The sequence below is a fragment of the Melanostigma gelatinosum genome (genome assembly GCF_949748355.1).
Source record: "Melanostigma gelatinosum genome assembly, chromosome: 10".
Lineage (NCBI taxonomy): Eukaryota > Metazoa > Chordata > Actinopteri > Perciformes > Zoarcidae > Melanostigma > Melanostigma gelatinosum.
Genome location: NC_136643.1, coordinates 17,658,987 through 17,681,388, shown reverse-complemented (window position 1 = coordinate 17,681,388; position 22,402 = coordinate 17,658,987). Strand labels below are relative to the sequence as shown.

Sequence of the window (22,402 nt, the reverse complement as noted above, 5' to 3'; positions counted from 1 at the left end):
GTAATTAATGTTCCCTTTTTCCTGTTTCTAAAAATCCAAAGCACGACAAGAATAAAAGTTATGGGAGAAAAGATTTAACAAACTGGAAAGCAGACCGAGGAGGCGGCCATATTGACTTTACTCGCTTTCAAGTTGAAAGCCAGTGTAGGCCTTCCCGACATCCTTTGACTCTCTGATGTGATTAAGATGGATTCAGACTTTCCCTCAGAGCTCACAAAACACACAATTGCTCTGCCAATGGCCGCTAATAAAACAATGAAAACTACAGAAAAGTGAGCATGAGTTCGCTTTTTTTCAACTGAGAATTATTGTGTAACCATGAACCAGCTGAACTCAGGATCATTGAGTGACAAATGGAAAGTCCATTTTAAACATAAAGAAGGTGTTGCAAATTTTGACGTGCAAATGTGATCATTCATACATCACTTTCTCGAACTGCAGAATCACCATCTATACGGACTAATCCACAGCAACAAAGCCAACTAATCACACTACGGTATATCACTGTGAGTCATGCTGACATCACACAAAAGTACTTGCAAGCTCTTCAGCAGAAAGGATGAATCTCCAAGTAGCTTTAAGCAACAAAGGGGGAATACTTTCAAACACAGCTCTGTCTATCCTCAAAACAACTTGAAGCTGTTGTCTGGGGTTTGCAGGGAGAAAGTCAAGCTCTGTGTGTAAAAGGAAAAAGTGCTCTAAATCCATTTCAAAGACGAGGGCAGACAGTGACGGAAAAAAAGTAATGAATATTTTACAGGCAGTGAGTGCAGAGCTGCACTTCAGGTGACACTCTCGCGTTTATAAAGCTTATCGGACAGAAGCCCATCGCCCATCGAGCACGACCAAGGCAAAGCCAGGTGTCTGATTGTTTATCAGCAGCCTGTTGGCGGTCCTCTGGTACCTGCTTACCGCCTGCATCAGGCCAATCACAGGGACACTATGTTGGACGTATAAATTACCATTTTGATGGACTGCTGCTGTTGAAGTTTGGCTCTGAATGTCTCACATTAGAGATGGGGCTGTATGAGGAAGCCTGCAATATAGTGCAGGTTCCCTGAAGGGAGCTGATATGGATTTCCATGAGGTGCACTGTCAAATTATAAATGATGTTAACCCCTTTACTTCTGGTTTCCACATTTAACTTCCCCTTAAGTTACTTTGAAGTTGGAAAAATTATTTTTTGACATTGCCCTGTTTGACATATTCACATTCTGTAACTGTTTCAGCTTGTTCAAGCTACATGACATTCACATGATGTTAATGGAAATTTAGTTTGTCGTTTTATGAACTTATAATTTCCCCAAAAACTGTGACGTTCACTAGAATTCAAAATAAAGTTCTGGTGATTTTAACAAAACATGCCGATATGAGTTTATGTTGTGTGCATGGCCCATTATGCCCACATACCTGGTGTAAAAATATGTTTTTGTCATTTATGTGTTTTTTTAACATTTGGCATATCATTGACAGTAGATGTCAATTGCAAATCCAAAATGACAGTCATCTGCTACCTGCATATCATCGCCCTTAAATTCCTTCGATGTGTAAAACCAAATCAACTTTTTAGAGAGAAGCGACTTAAGGGACTTAAACTGAATCAAATAAATAAAGGTGCAATTAACAAATTTTTCGTTACAGGAAATGCTTTGAGTAGATTCAGTCAAAGGGTTCTCCCCTTACTCAGGTAATGCACTGCTGGCACTCCATGTTGTGATTTTGCCACCAAAATCTCCTCTGAGTATTTGGGTTCTTGCTTGTCTAATGAGTGGCCACGAGAGAGAAAGCGCAATTATATGAAATTAAAAGGAAATCTCCTGAGGAAGGTAATCTGTTGGCACGCACATCAAAAGGAAAAAGAAAAAAAAGTGGAGCTGACAACATCTCTCTACCGATCGCGTGAGCAGTCCTTGAACAAGGGCGTTTTTGATTTGGCGTGTATCGTCCTGTGTGTGCGTGTGTGTGTGTGTGTGTGTGTGCGTGCGTGCGTGCGTGTGAGAGAGTCTGTGAGTTGTCCAATGCTGAAGCCTGCCAATTGAATGACTTTGCTGCGAGGGATTAACTGTAACAGCAATCTATCTCTTCATGAAATCTGGCTGTAGCTCTTGAAAAAATATATTTCAAGATGTTGAACTACATGCAACCTTGTGTGCCTGCTCTCACTCTCACACACACACACACACACACACACGCACACACGCAAGTCCGTGCAAAGACTTTACATGTGCTTGCATCATCATCGTCCTTTTAATTGAGCTTCCTCTGCCTGTCGCTGCACTCCATCCATGCACTCACACTTTCTCCTCTCCTCCCTCGTGCTGTCATCCAGGCTCTCCAGCAGCCAGTAGAGCACACTCCTCTTCCTCACCCAGCGGGATAATGACTGCACAGCACATAATATAAAAAAAAGATGAACATTTCATCCCGGCCTCGGTTTTCTCTTTGCACTAATGTACAAATAATCGATGGACTCAATGAAGCGGAAAAAGAGAAGCATGGAGAAATCAATCTGGGCTCGTAGTCAAGGTGAGAGAGGTACTTACATGGTCTCTCATACAATCAGCTGCTAGATGAAGACTGTCTGGTGCAGAGACCCAGAGGACATGGCTGGACTGTCGCTATCCCTGGTGTGGATCAATAACAGGAAGATTGTGGGTCAGAGGTGGAGGGGCTCGATTCTAACCGGCATTGTATTTCTTACACCGTAATATATACACCATAAAATTGAGGCACAGGTTATCTTAACTCCACCACCTCCACTCTTCCTCTCACTTCAGTTTTGTTTTTCTCTTGCTCTGTTGTGATTTTTCTACGCCAGCGCAGTGCAAGAAAGTAAAGGTTACAAAGGAGGGAATGTGCGAAACAAGAACAAAGAACATTCGTCGAGACATTTCAAAAGCAGGAAAAGCAACCACAGCTAAAGTAATGACTCAATTTTAGTGCATCTCTCACTTTGTTTTGCTATTACACTCAATCTCTGGAGAGCATTCGTCATCTGTGTGTCAGGAGAAGGAAGTTATTCAAAGAAGATTTAAACTTTCTCCACACTGACTACAAAAGACAAGTTGAGGGAGAGAAAGTGTGTCTCATTTGGATTTATTCATATGAAAATAATATAACAATAATAAGAGCATAACATGAGTTTCAGATGCATTAAGAGGGATTGTGTTCAGTGTCAAGGTTCCTGAATAAGAGAAAAACATTTGAATGACAGATATGATTTGTTCACTTTTTTGAACACTCTGAACCACAAATTTGTTAAATTGTGTTTTTTACTCGAGGGACTTCTGCAAAGGAATGCAGTCATGCAAAATGACTCCTTTTGAAAAAGAATGTGTTTACATCTAGCATATTGTAGCAATACATATTTGTGAAGATTTTAGTGATTTTTGCAGATAACTCTCCAGGAAATAACACTTGAAACATTAAAATGTTTTTTTTTTTTTTTAAAGAACAAGCCCATCTTCATTTTACTAACTGACTAATAAGGGTCTGTCTCACAAACATTATATCTCAGTGCTTTTCTTATAACATCACAACACACTCAGCAAGCTATTCCATACTTCTCCATTAAAGGCGCATTAAGTGACATTTTTCTGCCCCATAACACAACATAGCTTTACCAGACTCCCTTTCAGCTGGCTTCACGGCACATTTCACCGTCAAGCCCAAAAAGCAAATAACAATTCAGTTTTATTGTTGTATAAGGTTATATGTATACATATATTAGATATATTCCCTCATCCCGAGGTGCTCTTTGCTAGTTTCTGCTGTAACAACGTGACTCCTTCTTTTGCCACTGTAGCTCTGCCAGAGACACGTCTGTGCTATTTCATTTCTTGGCTGCTAATAGAGGGCAATACAAGTCATGTTGTGCTTAACGCCCCATTTAACCCAGACCAGGTTGACCAGAATATGTGGTCAGAACAATGCGTTAATGTCTGATAAATGCTTTGATAAGAGTAGCCTTGCCCCTCGCTGGCAGGAACAGTGTAGCAATGTGCTTCTTGATTGTCAAACACTGACCGACCTACCTACCTACCTACCGGCTGCTGTTGGTGTCAGTAAAGTGCACACAAACTGTCGGCCCGGAATCTTTTTATTAACGGGACGGAAGCGGTCGTGTCCCAGGAGCCCGGAGCTGAGTGGTTAACGGGCTGATGTGCTTTAGGCCCATGAGAGGTAGCTGGCCTTGTAGCTATTATGCTGAAGTGTCAGAATTACTAATACGTGTGGGTGGAGTCACTGACCAGAGAAACTAGAAATGGGACACATACGTATCTGCCTCTTAAAAGCTGAATTAGAATAAAGTCTGTCTGGCAGCCTGACGACTGGAGAACACTAAGCATGGCCTAACTGCTCATTATCATCAGGAAACCTACTGATACCAACTATGTTCATACAAAGTTTAGCTCCAGTAATATATTCTAAAATCACAGAGAAAAGTCTCACTTTTTCTCTTACTTTCCTCTGACTGAAGTGCACCTACGATTGAGTCCTTGTGTATTTGAATCTTTTCAGTGCGTATGTACCACGTACAGGAGGTCTATATTTGGTCCACTGTGCATGTGCTTAATATTCTTGTGCTTGTGGCGTTCTTCTGTGTTGTAATAAACTCGAGAAATTCACTCCATGCAGGGGATGTGGACAGATTACGTGATGTGTGTGCGAGCGCGGACGCAGTCCTCGACCACCTGCCGGAAAACTAATTCAACCAAACAACCGAGCAAAGCCCAGCTGAAGCATCAGAGAGGGGTTTGTGTCCTATTAGTCTTTGTAGAATAAATCCTTAAGTGTTATTCTCATTAATTCTGCTCTGTAGCTCTCGCTCCCTCACAGCTGGTGTCCATGTCGATTGTGTTGTTACACAGTTGTTTCAATCTTTTCGATGATCTCTATCAAAGACTTGGAGGGGGAGAGCAGAGAACAGTCGTCCTGATCCCAGAAGCTGCCGGGGCTGGAGTTCCCATCTGTTCTCAACTCGTCATCCTCCTCCTCCTCCTCCGTCTCCTCCTCGCACGACTCCAGGTAGTGCAGACCCAACGCGTTGATGCCGGAGTCCTCGGAGCTGGACGGAGAGGAGCAGTGGTCCATTTTGGGGCCTTTTATCTTATCCACAGTGGTAGGATGTTTGTGTTCACTGTGCACTTGCTGGACCGGCTGCAAAGGCGCAGGTCCGTGTTGGGTTGGTGGTGCAGGCTTCACTGGTTTCCGAGGCTGAGCGGGGTTTTGGGGCTTCTGAGGCGTAGAGGGAGCAGGTGGGGAAGGGGTGGGAGGATGAGGAGGTTCTGGTAAGGGAGGCGGAGGGCGCTGCACGTAGCACATCTTTCCGTTGATGCGTTTGACAATGTAGTCATCCACAAACAGATCGGCAATGACGCAGTACTTGGGCGACTCCAGGTGAGGCGGGGACTGGAAGCTTGGGGCGAGTTTCAGGAAGCGCTCGGCCAGAGAGACGGACAGGTCCATGGTGTTTCTGTAGTCCGTCTCAACAGCTGGCACGCTTGTACTGGGCAGCTGGCACACGTTGGTCATGGGCTGGTACACATACTTGCCTAAAGGGCGGGAAAAAAAATGAAAGGATCTGATTAATTCACTGTACGCTTCCCTCTCAACACCAAACAGCAAGCCGACATATTTCTGGAGTTGTTAGACACCAAAACAAAGCTAAAAGAAGAATGAATATTGGATCTATTATGCCTAATAATATGTTCACCACATCAACTTAAAAGGTGATTATATGTCAGTGTTGTGTTTCCAGCTTGTTTTCCCACTGCCCCAAAGCAACTAAAAAACACTTAATGCAGGTTTTAATCAATAAAAGAGTAAACTCCAAACTGGCACCATGTGGAGACATTTGGCAGGAATCGCGACAGCAACAAGAAAATGCACTGAGAAAATGTTAATTAAAGCAAGCTTTGTTTTAGAAGGCACAGCGTAATAAAAATACATTTTACAAGTGGTTATCCTGAGTCTCAGCCTCAACTGTTCTGTTCACTGCACCAAATACATGTCCCAAACTAAGTATTTTTGAGTCATCTGGAAACGGATAGGCCAAATAGATGACACTTGAGGGCGTATACAGCCATCCATCCAATCAAGTGTAAAGCCACAATGTAAAACTGCACTTGACCCCTCAGCTCACACAGCGTTCGTTGTAGCAAAGAAATATAATTGTAATATATTAGTAGTGAATAAACATGTGTTTTCAGTCAGGTTCGATCAAGGACAACGTTTTTTGATGTCAAGAAGTGTGGGAGACATAAGCGTGTCTGTGATAACCTATCATCTGTCCTTTCTTAAAGTGGTAGCGGTAGCAATTATCACATCACAAAGGATGTTGTGCTGCCAAGGGCAGAAATACCTGCCTTGCAGGTATTTCTGCCACAGGCTCAATTACCATTGTGTTACCTCTTTCAGCTATAGACAGTGACTAAACAGACATTTATTGAAATGAAAATCTTCAAGATTGCCGCTTAAATCTTTATTTACTGCCCACAAGAATGGTTAAATTAATTCAGGTGACCACATCTTTATTAAGGACACAAAACTGCATCATCCACCCATGTGAAACCATTAAAAGAGGCTTAATGTCTGTATTCTTTGTAAACACAGGAGCTTAGAACGATACAGACAAAAGAGGAGGAACAGTAGCAGTCCTCTGTTTAATGAGACAAACTCAATGGTCCATGCTCGGAGTGAGATGAGGCCATTCAGGCAGACACGATAGCGGCAACAAATGAGAGCTAAAGCTGTAGATGGCAATGTGTACGGCATTTAGTTTTTAGCATATTACATCTAATTGCATTCATCCATCTGGAGTTGCAGATACCAAGAGCAATACTGGGGGAGAGACAGACGCATGGGCAGACAACAATACAAGACATACGGGGCAACACAACACCAACGCCGGTTGTCCTCAACAGCCTTGCAGAAGGAACACAGCCTGTCTGTAGATTTGTGTGTAGAATGCCCAATTAGTTTGCAATAAATTGCAAATATGACTGTTTTAAACAGCCCCAGAGGACTTTGCTTGATGTGTGAGAGTAATCTTAGTCTAGCAAAAAGGAGAAGAGGAGGATCATCATGTTAACCAAAATACAACTTTCTGATTCCAAATACTTGAACTGCATGCTCTAAGATACTCCGAGTTAGATTCTTACAAATGCTGCACATTAACAAATACTAGTATTATAACAAATAGTGGTAGTTACTTAAAAGATGCTTTGTTTTCAGTCTCTATTAAGAAGAATCAATCGTGAAAACATTTGTTTGTTTTAACCCTAATGGGATTATTTTCTTTCACACTCTGACTATGATCATTTAAAGGTACCGTGTGAAGTTTTGACCACTAGTAGCGCTACAGAGCAATGTTTTTACAGGTGGGTTCCGGCATGCTAACATGATCAATGCAGCCACAACGGCAGAGAAGAAGACTGCAAGCTGGCATACATTAATGAACAAGGTGCACAATTTACACTTTGCAAATGTTGAATGAGGGAGAAAATGCAGCACGTTTGTCAGGCCTTAAGGCTGTATGCACGATACATTTTGGTGAGTTATAATGGTTTGTTTACAAGTAAACTCAAAAGGGCACCTTTCATTTAAAATTCCTTTTAAAATGTTGGTTGCTACAAGTATACAAACACTGACCGACAGCCAGTGAACACTGTCCATGCAGCTTGAATGATATTCAGTTGTACTCTATCCTGTGTTTCCCAGTGCTGGAGCCCCCGCATTACAATGTCGGTTGTTAAGCGGCCTCTGCCCTGTGTGTGTGTGTGTGTGTGTGGTGTGTGCGTGTGTGTGCGTGTGTGTGTGTGGTGTGTGTGTGTGTGTGTGTGTGTGTGTGTGTGTGTGTGTGTGTGTGTATTTCTATACCAACAAAGACCAGATGTCCTCACAAAGAAAGAAAAAAAGGCTCAATCCACAACACTGAGGACATTTTGCCACCTCTCACTTAGTTTAGGTTCAAGACATGAAAGGTGAGGCTGGAGTTATACTCGTTCATATCGCCAACCAATTCCATAAAAAAGTAAAAGTAACATGGGTGGATGGATCTCAGCCACCCACCCATTTGATTTTCTAAGACGAGAATTGTTGAGCTCAATTTAAAAAAAGAAGGTAAATTATTTTCTAAAACAGCTGGGCAACATGGCTTTAAGCAAATGTTGCTTAAGGGCAATAAGAGGCGGTGGCAGATTTGTAGGGGACTATTCTCTGTGGATTAATACACATTTAGTGGGCTGAGAATGTATGGCAGTAGGACAGTGTGTGTGGGATTGAATCAAAATGAACATAAAAACTTTTATTTTTTATTTTTTTAAAACCTTTATTTAACCAGGTAGTCCCATTGAGATTAAAAATCTCTTTTGCAAGATGTAAGCAAGATGTAAGTAACAATACTACATGACATTAAGGAGCAGGTTTTGTTTTTTATGCTTGTGTTGCTAAGAAGACACCCCAGAAGACGGGTCTCTCAGGTATCGTTCCATCATTGTTCAAAGTCAAAGAATAACTTCATGATGTTAGTTGTAATGAATAAATATATTTTAAAATAAAGTACATTTCTCTGGCATTTATAGTTTTCTACTGTACCGAAACGTACCGAACCGTGGCTCCACTGTATCGTACCGAACCCAACCGTGAATTTTGTGAACCGTTACACCCCTACTGGTGATATATCTTATATTTGTTGTGTTTATAGTTTTCTTCCTGAAAGATAACTGGCCACAGACAGACAACATGCCGTCACGAGACATTTCTAACCCTGCTGCAATGAAGACTGATAGAATAAAAGAAACACATCAACAGACACGTTTTCTCTGCAGACCCGGCACTTTACAACTACAATCTTGCTCTGAAAAATCAACTGCAGAGGAAACACAGGCACAATGTCTGACTGCAGCAACAATAGACCAGAATAATATGCAGCCTCAGGGCATTTTGCACTTTGAGTAAAGCAAATGACTCCTTACTTGTTTTCTCGACTGGAAAGCTTTTCATCACATTATAATTAAGAGCCGCTGAAAGCAAGAAGTTCACCAGAGACTGATGAAAGGCATTCTGGGGGATGTAGGAGATCACGGACTAGACGGGATGTAAATGAGGCTGTAGGGTACATCAAAAGGGGAAGCAGCAGCTCTTTGTTATAAAAATGTAATTATAATTTCAGGCGCTTTTTTAAAGCAGTGGAGGTGACTCTTTCCCCTGCTTTCACAGTTAGGGAGTGAACTTCGTCAGTGGAAATACAAATAAAAGTGTCTAAAGATAGCAAAATATCATAAAATGTCTATAATAAAAATGAGGGAAATTTGAGATTAATTATTCAAGCGTAGGAATCACTTAGTTTAATTTAAGTGAATGTTATATACAGCCAAAAGGGTTTTATAAAAATATTAATTGGTAAAGATGAAGAGTTCAAGAGGTTAATGAGACGGCGGGTGGAGGAGCTGAAGTATGAGTAGCTCCAACTCCTCTGCCTCCATCTTGCATGCCTTTCTCTGCCCTCTCTCTCTCTGTGGCCTGTGGCTGGCCGACTCCTGCACAGTCTAGTTTAATACAGGAGATCGTCTCTCTGAATAATGCAGCATGTAGCTCCTCAATGTCTCTCTCTCTACTTAAGGTTTTTTATTATCGACAAATTCCACATGTAGTGAAAATGAATTGGCATGACACACAGATTATTTCATGTCAATAACAGATTATATCAAAGCCTCAGTAGTAACTGAGTCCTTAACAACCCCCTCTATTTGAGCGAAAGCCAGAAGTCTTCATGTGCAGTCGGAGCAAATCTTAATCTGAGCAAAATGCAACACACCAGTTTAAAGCAATGTGTCGGCAAAATCAGGTGAACAAAATCATTTTAGCAGATTGTTTTCATTCATCAACAGCTGCTGCACCCATTTGGCCGGTGGATACGGCCCGCGCACACATCCGCTGCGTTACATCTGTCCAAGAGGCTGCAGGCGGCCGAGGCAACAACATAAGTTTCAGGTTTCAGAGAAGGGGATGGACTGACCCAGCATCATGGGAAACTCCTTTCCTGTTTCATGCCTCCAGAGGCAAACGGCTGTTCCTGACTTGCAGCCAGTTTGAAATTCACTCTTAAATCTGTCATCATGGTGAAGAAATGCAACTCTGTGGACTGTTTTTCCTGTGCAGGGTGAGCATTACGCTATAACTCCTGTGAAGGCCTTAAAGGATAGGTTCGGATTTCTTGAAGTCTGTCTCAAGGAAATACTCACATGCCCAAATGTACTTTTAAAGAATGCACTTCCTTCACAGCGATCTGCTCTAAGGATCTAACAATAACAATAACATCAACAATGGCTCTGTTCTGTTCGTGTCCCAATATGCCCTGACAGAGAGCCAGCAGGCACAGAAGACCCTGAAACTGAGGAAGCTAATTGGAATTCAGCCATCATTATGTCTCTATCATTTACACCTGTGCTTCTCCAACTGTGACATGTCTAAATGTCCTCCTGCGTAAATTGTTGTTCTCTTGGTTAATGTGTGATGAGCATATACACCAAACCACTTGGGTTCAGCACTATTGCATGGCGAGAGAGAGCATCGTGGATAAAGGTGGTGTTGTTTGCTGCCTTTTAAAAAAAAGACATGACCACAACAACAAGGCTTTAGTCACCTGTTAGCTTGTCACAGTGAGGTAACCAGGATTAATGAAACAATAATAATGCTACGTGGGTTTTAATATTCAAATCAAGTCGATTTCTTTGAAGAAGTGACCTTGTTGCAATGAGAATATGCGTTCTAAAGCTCTGCTCAGATACTATGAGGCTATGTGAGAGACATTAGGTGGGTATCTTTTATGTTGCAGTCTTTTTTCTACATTTCTTCCACTTTGAGTGCTTCCATTTGCTGAGGCGCAATGAGGGGATACTAAGACAAACAAATCACAAAAAGTGATGACAGACCTGAAAACACTCTACAATAATCCTTTAAAAACGTGTTGAACTTTAGTTTGGAGCTGCCCTGTTTCCAGCATTGACAGACCAGCAGTTCAAAGTTAAAGTGGTTCCCAAACATGAACAACCAATCAATCCCCTTTGGCCTGTGCTAACAATGTATCGACCCTTTAATAATAGCTGAAGCTTTTTATGATTCAGCACTGCAGCTAATTTTGAATTGGTCAGCAAATCAATCAATGTAAGGCAGAGCTTTATCCAACAACCCTCCATTTTCCCTTTAGAAATGCACCTACAAGAGAAGTACCGGTACACTTTGTAATGTACAAAATTGGAACTGGCAGAGAACAAGCAGACTGACAACCGTTCGGGACTCGGTTAGACTTTCTTAATGAGTAATTCATTGGTCTGCCTGGTGATTGTAATCAGTTCGTAAAGGATAAAAAAAGAGAGAAAACATATTCAGACCAGGTGGTTCCAGCGTTGCTGTGAGCAGAAGCTCTCACCAGACATGACATATTGGCGGTGACACTAAACATAGCTAATTACCACTGAGAGGTTTGGACTGATGTTGTCACCAGCTGGGAACACTGCCTCCACATACATCCAATTCAAGTTTTCCCAATTTCCTCAGCCAAAAGGTTTAACAAAGCTACAACTGAGTGGAAACCACTGGAAGGCCGCCAAAGCATCACTTTCTAGACAAAAAGTGAAGTCTGGAAGCAGCAAATGAGAGGAAGACCACATGAAAATGGTTTGCTTGCAACGGCACAAGGACGGAGGAAAAGCCAGAAATGAAGTCACAGGTAATCGCTGCTCCACAAGTACGATAATGGAAATAATTTGAGTTTGACAATTCAAATGCTGTGTCAAAGTCTCACTACGCATTGACCTTTTGTACTTGTTTGCCTGGAAACCTATTAAAAATGTCATTAAAAAAAAAAGCAGTCTAGCAAGGCTCCCAGTGGTGAATGCACAATTATCAGCCTCAGAACAAGCTTATACTCCGGACGACAGTCAAAGCAGCATTGAAAATGAAAAACTGACGAGATTATGGGGCGTTACAACATTTCACTCTTTTGCATCCAGCGCCATTAGCTAGAAAGGAGGGTGTGAGCTGTAGGGACAGCGGGTGGGCATTGCATGCGGAAGCACGCTGCTATACTTTTCTCACTGCCCGGTTTCTGCCTGATTCAGCAGTCTAAGCTGGTTTATTCTCCCTGTGGTGCATGAGTGTCCTGTGAGGGGAACCTGCAAATTGCAGTGGACAGAGATGTGAAGGTGAGAATCTCCTTCATGACATTGCTGGCTTTTTCTAGCCTGAAACCAAAAATATTTTCCAAAACAGCTGGGCACTGTAGTTTTTAGCAAACATTACTCAAACAGGAATACATATTGCATTTGTTGGGGACTATTTTCAGCCGTGGATTAATACACATTTGGTGCTGTCGTGTATTCACTTTGTGTATGTGGGATTGGCTCAAAATAAACTCCATGTTCATAGTGATGTGAAAGGATGTGCTTAAAATAGGAGAGGCATACGATACGTCAGGTTTTGGCAACACAAACAACATTTCTGAGTAGAAAAAAAAGAATTATTGGTTTTTGGTCTTTTACTGTATTTGAGACATTCGGAAATATATCACAAGACATATCCTTAAAAGCAGAAATGAAAGTGATGAAGTGTGATGTCACTTGTTCAAGTATCTCCATGAACAGTGAAGTAAAGGAAGGCTGATTATGTCCGTGCACTCCTTTTGATGGTTTTACATCATATACTCTGTCTCATATTTAAGATGCAAGACAGACAGATGCAGTCATAACAGGCTAGCATATGCTACAGTATCAGCCAAAGGCCTACTTGGGAGTTCAATACCGTTCAATTGGAAGACACTGGAATACCAAAAGCATTAAGATTATTTTACTTGTTCAAGTGTTTCCCACTCCTAAATACCTTTAAAATTGAATACGTTATCATTAACAGGATACATGCGCTTCCAGAAAGACAATTCAACTCAACAGCATCATAATAATCTGTGCTCTTTAACTTTAACACAACATTACAACTGACAGCTCAAGATTCAAACATTATGGCTGCATGAATGAAATCTGTTTTAGTCACGATACATTGTCCTGGCCTGCACTGAACAGCATACTGTATCACGGCAGTTTGGGTTGTAAATAAAAGATGAACACAAATAAAATAGTCAAAATAAAACCAGTGGAATATAATTAAACACCAGGACGTTGAAACATATATTTCCCTGCTTCTGCATTTTTGCAGCCTCCACTGTTTAAACTATTGAATACTCGGGCGTCTCTTCGAAGGTCTCTGATCAAAGATAGTTTAGCAACCACAGTGACCGCGAGAGTCCTGGCAACACAGAAAAGCTATTCAAACCACGTAAACAAACTTACAGTGACACCAGCCCAAGTGGCAGCACCAGTGCAGCTTGAAGCACTTCCCGTGGCTGTGGGTAGCGCAGATGGAGAGCCCATCGCAAGGCAGGAAGTCTGGTCTCCCCGCGCAGCTCTTGGCCAAAGCCTGCGCCTCGTCCAACTTCTCACTCTTGTGAGACTTCTGTGCTCGCGAGGCGGCCATGCCAACATTTCCTGTATCCCAAAAAAAGTAGAAGCTTCGTCCGAGTGAACTACAATACCACGGCGAGGGACCGAGTCACGTTGTGTTTTTTTTGTACCGTCCACGCAGCCCAGGAAGCCTCTCAACTCGGGGGCGGACGTGAAAGGCGGTGCTGGATCTCTGAATCCAGAGCAGCCGGGTCACTGCTCATGCAAAGCGTCGAAACATGACCTCGTAAAAGTGAAAGGGCGTCAATTAGCTTCGTGTAATGTGACATTCAAAGCCTCCCGTGGTCGCGAGCAGCACGTCTCTCCATCCTCCCCTCGCGTCGGGAAGCTCCTCTGTGCAAAGCTGGTGACGCGCGTATGGAACTACGGCGCGCGTGTGAACTTCATCACACGACGGGAGGAGTCCACCAACACAAAGCCAGCTGCTCTGCGCACTGCAAGCACACATCCAGGCTTCACAACAGCAGGCTCGTGATCTGACAGAAATACTCCAGTCCATCTGAATACTATTCTCAAATAGGTTACAATACCTGAATGGGTGCTTATTAAACAATCTATTTCACAATCATATCGATTCATTAATCCGGACGTTTTTTTTGGTCATGCATTGACCTGCTTTTAAACAACGAAAGGTTCAGAAATAGTGTATTTGCAGACAAAATGGAGCATCATAATGTTTAATCCAGCTGCTGAGTTTGGGGCCGCTAGATGGCAACCTCAACATTGCTGAGGTGTGACACTACTTTGGGAGTGAGCCAATCATTTATATAAAAGCAGTTTAGCTTTTAAGTGTCTCCCTCAGCTCTTCTCTGTCACCACTCCAGCTGAGTCAGTAGAAAAACAACAGAAACCCGAGACCACACAAAGCAGAAGTTTTAATTTATTCTTCTCTACAACAGATTGTTTGACTGATGAAACAGATCAAATGAAACAGCACACACGTGCACCTGAATAACAAGCCAACATGTGTACCAGATTCACACAAATAGGACTGTATAAATCACACAAAAGACAAAAAACAGGTGTTTATCGAGGCATCAGGCGGTAGAGATTATCATTCTAATTCACTCCGATATAATGCAACACATCCAATCGTTGTAAAGCTTATCATGTTGAAGTATATTATAAGGTGTGTATTATTTCGAGCACCCACCCTTTACATACAGGAGGATACATTAAGAAACAGATAAGACAGAAGAGACAATTTTATCCACAATCACAGTTCATTACCCGCTCATCATCACAGTATAAGGCCCTCATTAAAGTGAATAAAGAGATTAAAGCTGACATCTTTGAGATTCAAAGCTGGCTATGGAGTTTCTTGATGACTTCCCTCCACATGTGGACAGGTGGGCTGCCACTGGCCACCAGCCTCCTGAGGAGGCTGCAGGGCTGCAGGTAGGGCACATCAGGGTGAGCCTGGTGGTAATGCTCCAGCCTCTCCAGGACCTTTGCCAGCCCCACCATGCTGGCGTAGAACATGGGACCTCCCCGGTGCCTGGGCCAGCCGTAGCCAAACACATAGATGACATCGATGTCTTCGGGTCCTGCAGCTATTCCGTCCTCCAGGATGCGGAAGCCTTCGTTGATCAGGGAATAGAGGCAGCGCTCCAGCACCTCCTGGTGGTCTATGCTGCGTGCCACCAGGCCGTGGCGGGCTCGGTACTGCTCCAGAAAGCCGTGCATCCAGGGGTCGGACCTGGCCACCCGACTGCCGGGTTTCTCATACTGGTACCATCCCCGGCCTGTTTTTTGGCCAAACCGTCCCTGCTCACAGACCAGGTCTCCAATGGGGCTGTACCTGTAGCCTTTTCGGATTCTAGCTGATTGCCCGGATGCCTCTCCAGGCTCCGCTAGCCCGTCTGCCTTCCTGATTCTCCAGCCCACGTCGAGCCCAGAGAGGTCGGACATTCTGAACACACCCATGGGGAAACCAAACTCCTCCAGCGCTCGATCTACCAACTCAGGTGTAGCTCCCTCCTCCAACAGGAAGGAAGCTTGTTCGAGGTATAGCTTCAGCATGCGGTTCCCCACAAAGCCGCTGCAGTTGCCAACTGCCACACTGGCTTTGCCCATTTTCTTTCCCAGTTGCATGGCAGTGGCCACAGCTTGGGGAGAGGACCGTGGCCCATACACCACCTCCAGCAGCTTCATGACATGGGCCGGGGCAAAGAAGTGCATCCCGACCACCATCTCCGGGTTCGGGGTTTCAGAGGCCAGCTGGTCCACATCTAGTCCAGAAGTGTTGGTGCACAGGAGAGTTCCTGGTTTGCAAACAGCAGTCAGCTGCTTGAATACTTCTATCTTCAGGGCCATGTCCTCAAACACAGCCTCGATGACCAGGTCGACGTCCGCTGCAGCCTGGATGCTCTGGCTATAACTGATCCTACCAAGCGCAGGAACCCCCCCACGTCTCTTAGCTCCTCGCTCCAACATGCTAGACACCGCCTGCTTTGCCTCCATCAACTGCTTCTCCTGGGTCTCAACGGCAACCACAGACAACCCTGTCTGAGCCAGGGCCACTGCTATGCCTCTGCCCATGGTGCCGAGACCTTTGAAGACAAAATCACATGGCGGCGACAGAAATATTGCCTCAGAATCATCAGTTGCACATAACACAGATACAATGACAGTGTATACAAGTTTATCTCACAGAAATAGACTGTAAATAGTTTTAGCCTGGGGGCATGAAGTTTTTCCAAAGCATGCAATATTAATGCACAAGCTGCAGAGCTTCACATATCCAGGTTGTCATGCAGCCAATCCTCCCTGCATGGAAGAGCTATAAACCAGGGCTTACTTTCCAGAGGCCACACAGATAGCTTGACGAGTGAACGTGCTGGTGCTTATTGAAAGCTCGGACAAACAGAGATTACAAGTCCAAAGCTCTTACCAATGACAGCTGCTTTAGTTACGGGCCTGGGCTTGCTTGTGTCCCAGCTGGCTCCACTGGGCATCCTCCACCTGCCAACGGCTCTCTGAGCAAAGAAAATGTACTGCATGGCACGGGCCTGGCCTGAGGTGAAGAGAGTGGCCATCAGCTCTTTCTCCCGCTCCATGCCCTGAGCGTACGGCAGGGTGGCAGCCGCCCGCACCGCCTGGACACATGCAACTGGCGCTATAGCTCCACGGGCACTCTGACGCACCTTCTGCATCACCTCCTCAAACAGAGCATCCAAATCAGACGGCCGTGGACACGGGTAAGTACTTATACGACGGGCATCCAGTGACTGACCTGAAATAGAAACATGGAAGAAACATGACTCCAGAGGAATTGCCTTTTTACTTACAGTCCTCTGAATTTTGCTAAAAGTAAATCACAAAATGAACTCTGTACCGACATTTTTTATACACGCTCACCTGCATAATTGTATTTTCTAAAATACAAAAGCGCTTCCTAGTTTCCATTAGTACAGCTTTTTTCCCCACTTTCCCCAATTTGTCGGACAACACTCAGTCTGCAAATAATTGGCCACTCAATCACAAAACACCCGCAGCTTATAAGAGCAGAAAGACCAGCAGCATAATTGGAAGGACTCCAGTGCCAGTGCACTGTTACAGTTCACTTTGAATAACACCGATCTATAACTGAATGAAAAGCAACAATTTGGTTCTGGGCAAAATAGTTGGCAAAATGTCTAACTCTGAGAGCAGGGGGGGGGGGGGGGTTTGTGATTCTCAAGCCTGTGAGCAATCATACACTACTGGAGCAATAGATGAAAATACATGAGAGGATTTAATATTAGATCTAAACACTTTACAACACGAACTTCCTGTTTGCTGGGATTTAACAATGAGAATGAAAAAGAAGGTGACTCTGCTAAAACCTTATTAAAAGCATCTTAACACCCATTTCTGCCTCCCCTGATGATTACATGGGACAGTAGTCAGAATCCTTCACAGCTCCACTGAATTACTCAGCTGAGGGTCTAGGCCAGAATCTGGGTCACCGTGGCAAAGCTTAAAGGGAAGAGCAGCCGTATCTGATCTGTTGTCTCCAATTACTTACAATTGTGCCTTATAAAGTCAGTGTCAATATATCCGGAAGAAAAATGAATGGTCAGTTAAAAGTACATTCTGGAAAGTCAATGAGATGCGGTGTGGCAGAGCAACGTGATACCGATGTACTTCAGGAGGGCATTATTGCAGCGGTTGATCTGTAAACGGTTGAGCTGTGTCGATGGATTTGTTGTGCATCGGGTAGAAAGCCTGGTCGTCCTGGCAGATGTAGCGGGCAGATGTTGCCACTATACTGGGGCACAAATGTTAATCTCGTCACCAGCAGACTTGAATCTGTGCATGTGTGGCGTGTGTGTATCAGCCCACACATACGTCAGTTCAAATGTGTTTTTTGCCTCCATACACCCATACACCAGCTTTACTGCTGTGTTTTACGAATTGCATGTATGGATGTAACGGACTAAATTGTTCTGTGCTGGTTGACTCACCAGCCGTGCATCTCAATGTCACTAACATTCACACGATTTATTTGTATATTTAGACACACATTTCCTGTCCCAATTCAACACGCCTGCTGATCAGTATTGGAGTATCTGCCGCAGATTTCAGTCTTATCGCCTCAAATCTCCCATCGTGGATACCGTTGGCTTCTCTGTGTGACTCACTCTAAGCCTCAGCGTTACAAACACTCACTCGCTCACCCACTCAAAGTCATCTTGGCAGTGTCGAGTCGGGAGGAAAGCATTTGTAAAAAGCACAAGCCTTCAATCATCTTTTGATTGTGAAATGTTTTACAGGCAATCCTGGAGACTGCTGTTGCCATTGAGTGAGATAATTAGCTGTTAGGCACACGCTAACAGGTTTCATACCAACTTAAATGTCTGAGTAGTGAGCTGTCATTTCCAAGTAAGCTGCAAACAGTAAAAGATGACAGGAAGCTTAAAAAAAATCAAAAATGTAATCTTAAACGTTTTATTTTTCATTTCAATTAAACCTACTAGCGTAATCTGTCAGTATTATAATGTGGCATGTAGCAGATCTCAATGGGTTAGTCTTCACACAGACTGTGAAATCATCCCTGGTAAACTGTAGGGACATGGCACACTTTAGCGATCCATTCAGTGGGTAAATGAGTCTGAACCTCGTGCACGGAGAAATCTTCATCCCCCTAAATGAATGGCGAGGGCCTGTTATTAATATTCTAGGAAAGTATGTCCCTTTTCGCCCTTCTGAATAACACAGCAAAAGCAGTGAAGACATCAGAGCACATCTGACAGGGCCATGAAACATTGATGTCTTCTGCGGTGGAGGATCTGTCTGCCGTGTTCTCTGCTTCCTTTAACTTCCACAAACCTACAAGTTGACACTTCTTGATGTCGGACCAAAATAACTGCACTGGGAAGATTTTCTCTTCCTTTCACTCAGTCCAATTTGTAAACTGAAGAGAGAGCGAGTGGATTTTATACCTTGTGCTCTCCGTTTCCTACCTGCAACACTCAGGGCAAACTTCACAGCAGCGTCAACAGTGTTGTGATCTGTAACCTGATCCACGATGCCAAGTTGCAGCGCCTCAGCGGCAGTCACATGGCGGCCTGTGGGAGACATGAAGGGCATCAAAGGTCTATCTGGGTGACATGTGACATTTCAAATTATTAGATAAGGAATAACGAGCCATCCAGTCACTGTAAAATCCCTTGTTAGACTCTGACATTTATCAAACAATGACACAAAAATAATCTTAAAAATTATGAAAAACTACAATCTGAATTCATGTATTAGGAACATATTGAATCACAGAAATGGCTTCTGTAGCGTGAGCACGGTAAAACTAAACACATGCTGCCCTCTGCTGGTCATCAGAGTAAGCAACCAATCTCTACATAATAGCAGCTGGACTCTTGTGTACATGGTTCATGTACAACCAACAGTTCAGTTGTTGTTAATAATTGTGTCGTCTGCACGAAGTACAACTGAAACACGACAAAATGTGGGTGCACAAACAGAACCCTGGAAGAAAAAACAGACCAAGATATATCTTTATATTTACTGATACTTCCATTTACCTGATTTGGTACTTTAAAAACGGTCTAAACTTCTAGCATCAACTCTGTATTCGTGAGGCAAGGTTAACCTGACTTTGCTACCTGTGGTGATGAGGTTTAAGGCCGCTGGGACCCCGATGAGCCTTGGCAGCCGTTGGGATCCTCCTGCAGCTGGCAGCAGACCCAGAGTCACTTCTGGAAGACCCAGTCTGGCCTGAAAGGACACAAAGTTTGTCGAATGTCCTGATCAGTGTGGGTTTATCAAGACATTCATAGAGACAGCTTTAGTAAATACATTACATTGGTTATTACATGGAAAATATCCTTTTACATCACAAAAATGTAAACGGGGCTGTGTTTTGAACTGGTTTTATTTCTAATGACTCTGGAAACATAATTAAATGAACACAGTCACTCTGTAACATGCAAGACAACACTGTCAGTTTGACACTGACCCGAAGAGACAGACAGAGAAATGAAGGACTAACTTTAGAGTGCGCAATTCGATAATGACAGCCGAGTGCCAGCTCAAGGCCTCCGCCTAACGCGCTCCCCTCGATGGCTGCCACCACCGGCTTGTTCGCAGCCTCGATGGAGTGGATCATCGGTATCAGCGGAGGTCCGAACATTTTTGTCCCGAACTCCTTGATGTCCGCCCCTGTTTTGCAAAAATTGAATTCATGCTGTTACCAGGGGTTCAAACTTTAAGACATAAACAAAGCATTGTAATAAGAAGTGCATCTGATTCCACAAAGATGTTTGCTTCTGGATGTTGATTTTGAGAGACATTTTCTTCAATACTTCATGTTTATCGAGTAAATAACACAAATATGCACATTTTATTTCATAAACACAAACTATTGAAGGTTATTTAAACAAGCCTCCTCATTATTTACTTTTCATTTCGTCATACGATTATTGCTCTAATCAGCACCTGTGAATGTATCCATGTAAATGCTGTGCTCGCATGTTTTTGATTAAATCCTGTGCAAATGTATGTGAAACAAGGGTAATAATATCCTCTCTCTTTTCTTCCCTCCATGATTGCTTCCAGGCTGAAGTGTATCCCATAAATCACCACAAAAATCTGTAGTGGTAGTCAAAACAAAAGCCCGAAAGCATTTGCATTAGTTTAATTCGGGACATTTGTTATATTACAATTGAAAGCAGGACAGAAAAACACAATTTAACATTTTTGTCTCCCCAAATACTGTGTTTTAAATGTAATAGACGCTGATATTAAAATTCAATCAAATTCAAGATTATTACCTGGAATAGCATGAATGTGTATTGCTTGAGAGGGCAATTGGAATATCTTCAAATGCTCTTGCTTATTGTAGATTGTAAAAAATCAGTGAAGGGAGGATATCAAGTGTGTGGTGTGGGACCAATGAACGCCATTATTTGCAAACAGCAGAATGTCATGGAGTTTTGCCATTTGAAACGATTTTTAAAACTCTTATCTTTGTCAAATATTTAAAGGCTCACTGACATCTGGATGTAACAATAAGCCTGTAACAAACTCGTGCTACCACTGTGGGCCCTGGGAGCACACAGACGCCAGCACACGGTCAAATAGTGTTCTCAAACGTTCTTTATTCGGTTACAATGTCAGGCTGGACTGGGCCGTGCGCTCTGCTGCCTTCCTCCGAGCGCACGCCGCGTGGGTTTGCTGAAGTCTGCCGACTTCTCTGTCACACTGCCAGTCTGTGTCTCTCGCGCCTCCGTCACTACTAGTGTTTTTATATCAGAGCGAGAGAGACACAACTCAAGATGGGTTTCAGCTGCACCTATAAGCCTCTTCCCAGCACCGTTCCCTGAACCACTCCGTCCCCTCTGCAGCTGAGCCCGAACACGCCCCACCACCACAAAGCCTTATTTTCCTTATTAACAGGAAATAGAAGAAAAAGATAAAATTGCCCATACCTCCACAGAAGTTTCCATTCTGGCCACAGATGACCACAGACTTCACCTTTGGGTCACTGAGTGCTGTCTCCACCTTGTCAACAATGCCCTGCCTCACCGCTGCACTGCATATCAAAAAAGAGACACATTTTTACATGATACTGGGCGTACCATGTTGCTGACGTTTACCTGGGTGTTACCCTTTCAATTGTTGTTATAGCTAGGCTTAAGGGACAATATAGATTTTTGTTACAGCCCTTCTTCCCAAAATAACGTGCATTATCTCGAACATGACATACATTTTATATGGAATATGTTTCTGTGAAATGGGGCAGTGGCAGGCTAATTACATTTTTATTGAGAAAAACAACTGAGGTGCCTTTTAAACCTTTAACCCCCTAACTGCTGCAGTAGATCATTTACCAGGAGATCAGACTTTGCTCGCAAACCATAATACTACAAGCACAATGCCTGCAGAAGTATTCTCAGCAAAGTGTACTTAAAGTAGTAAAGGTTAAAGTACTCATTATTTGTCAGTGTCATAATAGTATGACTAATAATAGTAACAGTACAAATGCAGTTACATTCCACAATTGATCAAAGAAAAGTCTTTAGATTAGATTGTTTTTCTCATGTGTTTACAAATCATGTTATTTTCTTTCGCAGACAGTAATATGTGCACCTTTTCGTGCGCAAGTCTGGAAAAGTGATTGCATCCCTGACACCCAACATATGGATTTGCGGTAAATCGTGTATTAATTCAGCTATGCAGGCTTGTTTTTGACTTCAGCTCACCTGAGTGCGTTGACAGGCGGATTCTGGAGAGTAATTAAGCCAACAACCCCCGAAACGCGAGTATATTGAGCCATCGAGCCTGTCGAACAAATACTACAAGCTACTGCACTTCTTTTAGGTTTGCAGAACGAACTTTGTAACTCCGCTCCCGCTGACAAGATTGAACTGCCTTTATCAAACTTG

General features: G+C 43.3%; 2 protein-coding genes across 2 annotated transcripts; both read right to left on the bottom strand.

Moving 5' to 3' along the window:
- Positions 1-3,090: 3,090 nt before the first annotated feature.
- Positions 3,091-13,858, bottom strand: LOC306783847 (UPF0524 protein C3orf70 homolog B). Its single transcript, XM_079277665.1, has 2 exons — positions 13,347-13,858; positions 3,091-5,555 (listed from the first exon to the last, which is right to left on the bottom strand). The coding sequence occupies exons 1-2, from the start codon at positions 13,528-13,530 to the stop codon at positions 4,864-4,866; spliced, it is 876 nt and encodes a 291-aa protein (XP_079133791.1). The 5' UTR covers positions 13,531-13,858; the 3' UTR covers positions 3,091-4,863.
- Positions 13,859-14,379: 521 nt separating this feature from the next.
- On the bottom strand, positions 14,380-22,402 carry ehhadh (enoyl-CoA, hydratase/3-hydroxyacyl CoA dehydrogenase). The gene is made up of 7 exons (XM_079277726.1): positions 22,220-22,402; positions 21,446-21,549; positions 20,008-20,177; positions 19,622-19,733; positions 18,965-19,069; positions 16,411-16,752; positions 14,380-16,069 (listed from the first exon to the last, which is right to left on the bottom strand). The coding sequence occupies exons 1-7, from the start codon at positions 22,291-22,293 to the stop codon at positions 14,817-14,819; spliced, it is 2,160 nt and encodes a 719-aa protein (XP_079133852.1). The 5' UTR covers positions 22,294-22,402; the 3' UTR covers positions 14,380-14,816.

What these genes read in the sequence shown, in the direction of transcription:
- LOC306783847 (XM_079277665.1), bottom strand. Translation starts at nt 13,530, where the DNA reads ATGGCCGCCTCGCGAGCACAGAAGTCTCACAAGAGTGAGAAGTTGGAC. An exon ending in CCACTTGGGCTGGTGTCACT is followed by an intron (nt 5,556 to 13,346) that starts GTAAGTTTGTTT and finishes CCCGCCCTTTAG; the next exon opens with GCAAGTATGTGTACCAGCCC.
- ehhadh (XM_079277726.1), bottom strand. Translation starts at nt 22,293, where the DNA reads ATGGCTCAATATACTCGCGTTTCGGGGGTTGTTGGCTTAATTACTCTC. An exon ending in CCGCCTGTCAACGCACTCAG is followed by an intron (nt 21,550 to 22,219) that starts GTGAGCTGAAGT and finishes TTTGATATGCAG; the next exon opens with TGCAGCGGTGAGGCAGGGCA. An exon ending in GAATGGAAACTTCTGTGGAG is followed by an intron (nt 20,178 to 21,445) that starts GTATGGGCAATT and finishes TTTGCAAAACAG; the next exon opens with GGGCGGACATCAAGGAGTTC.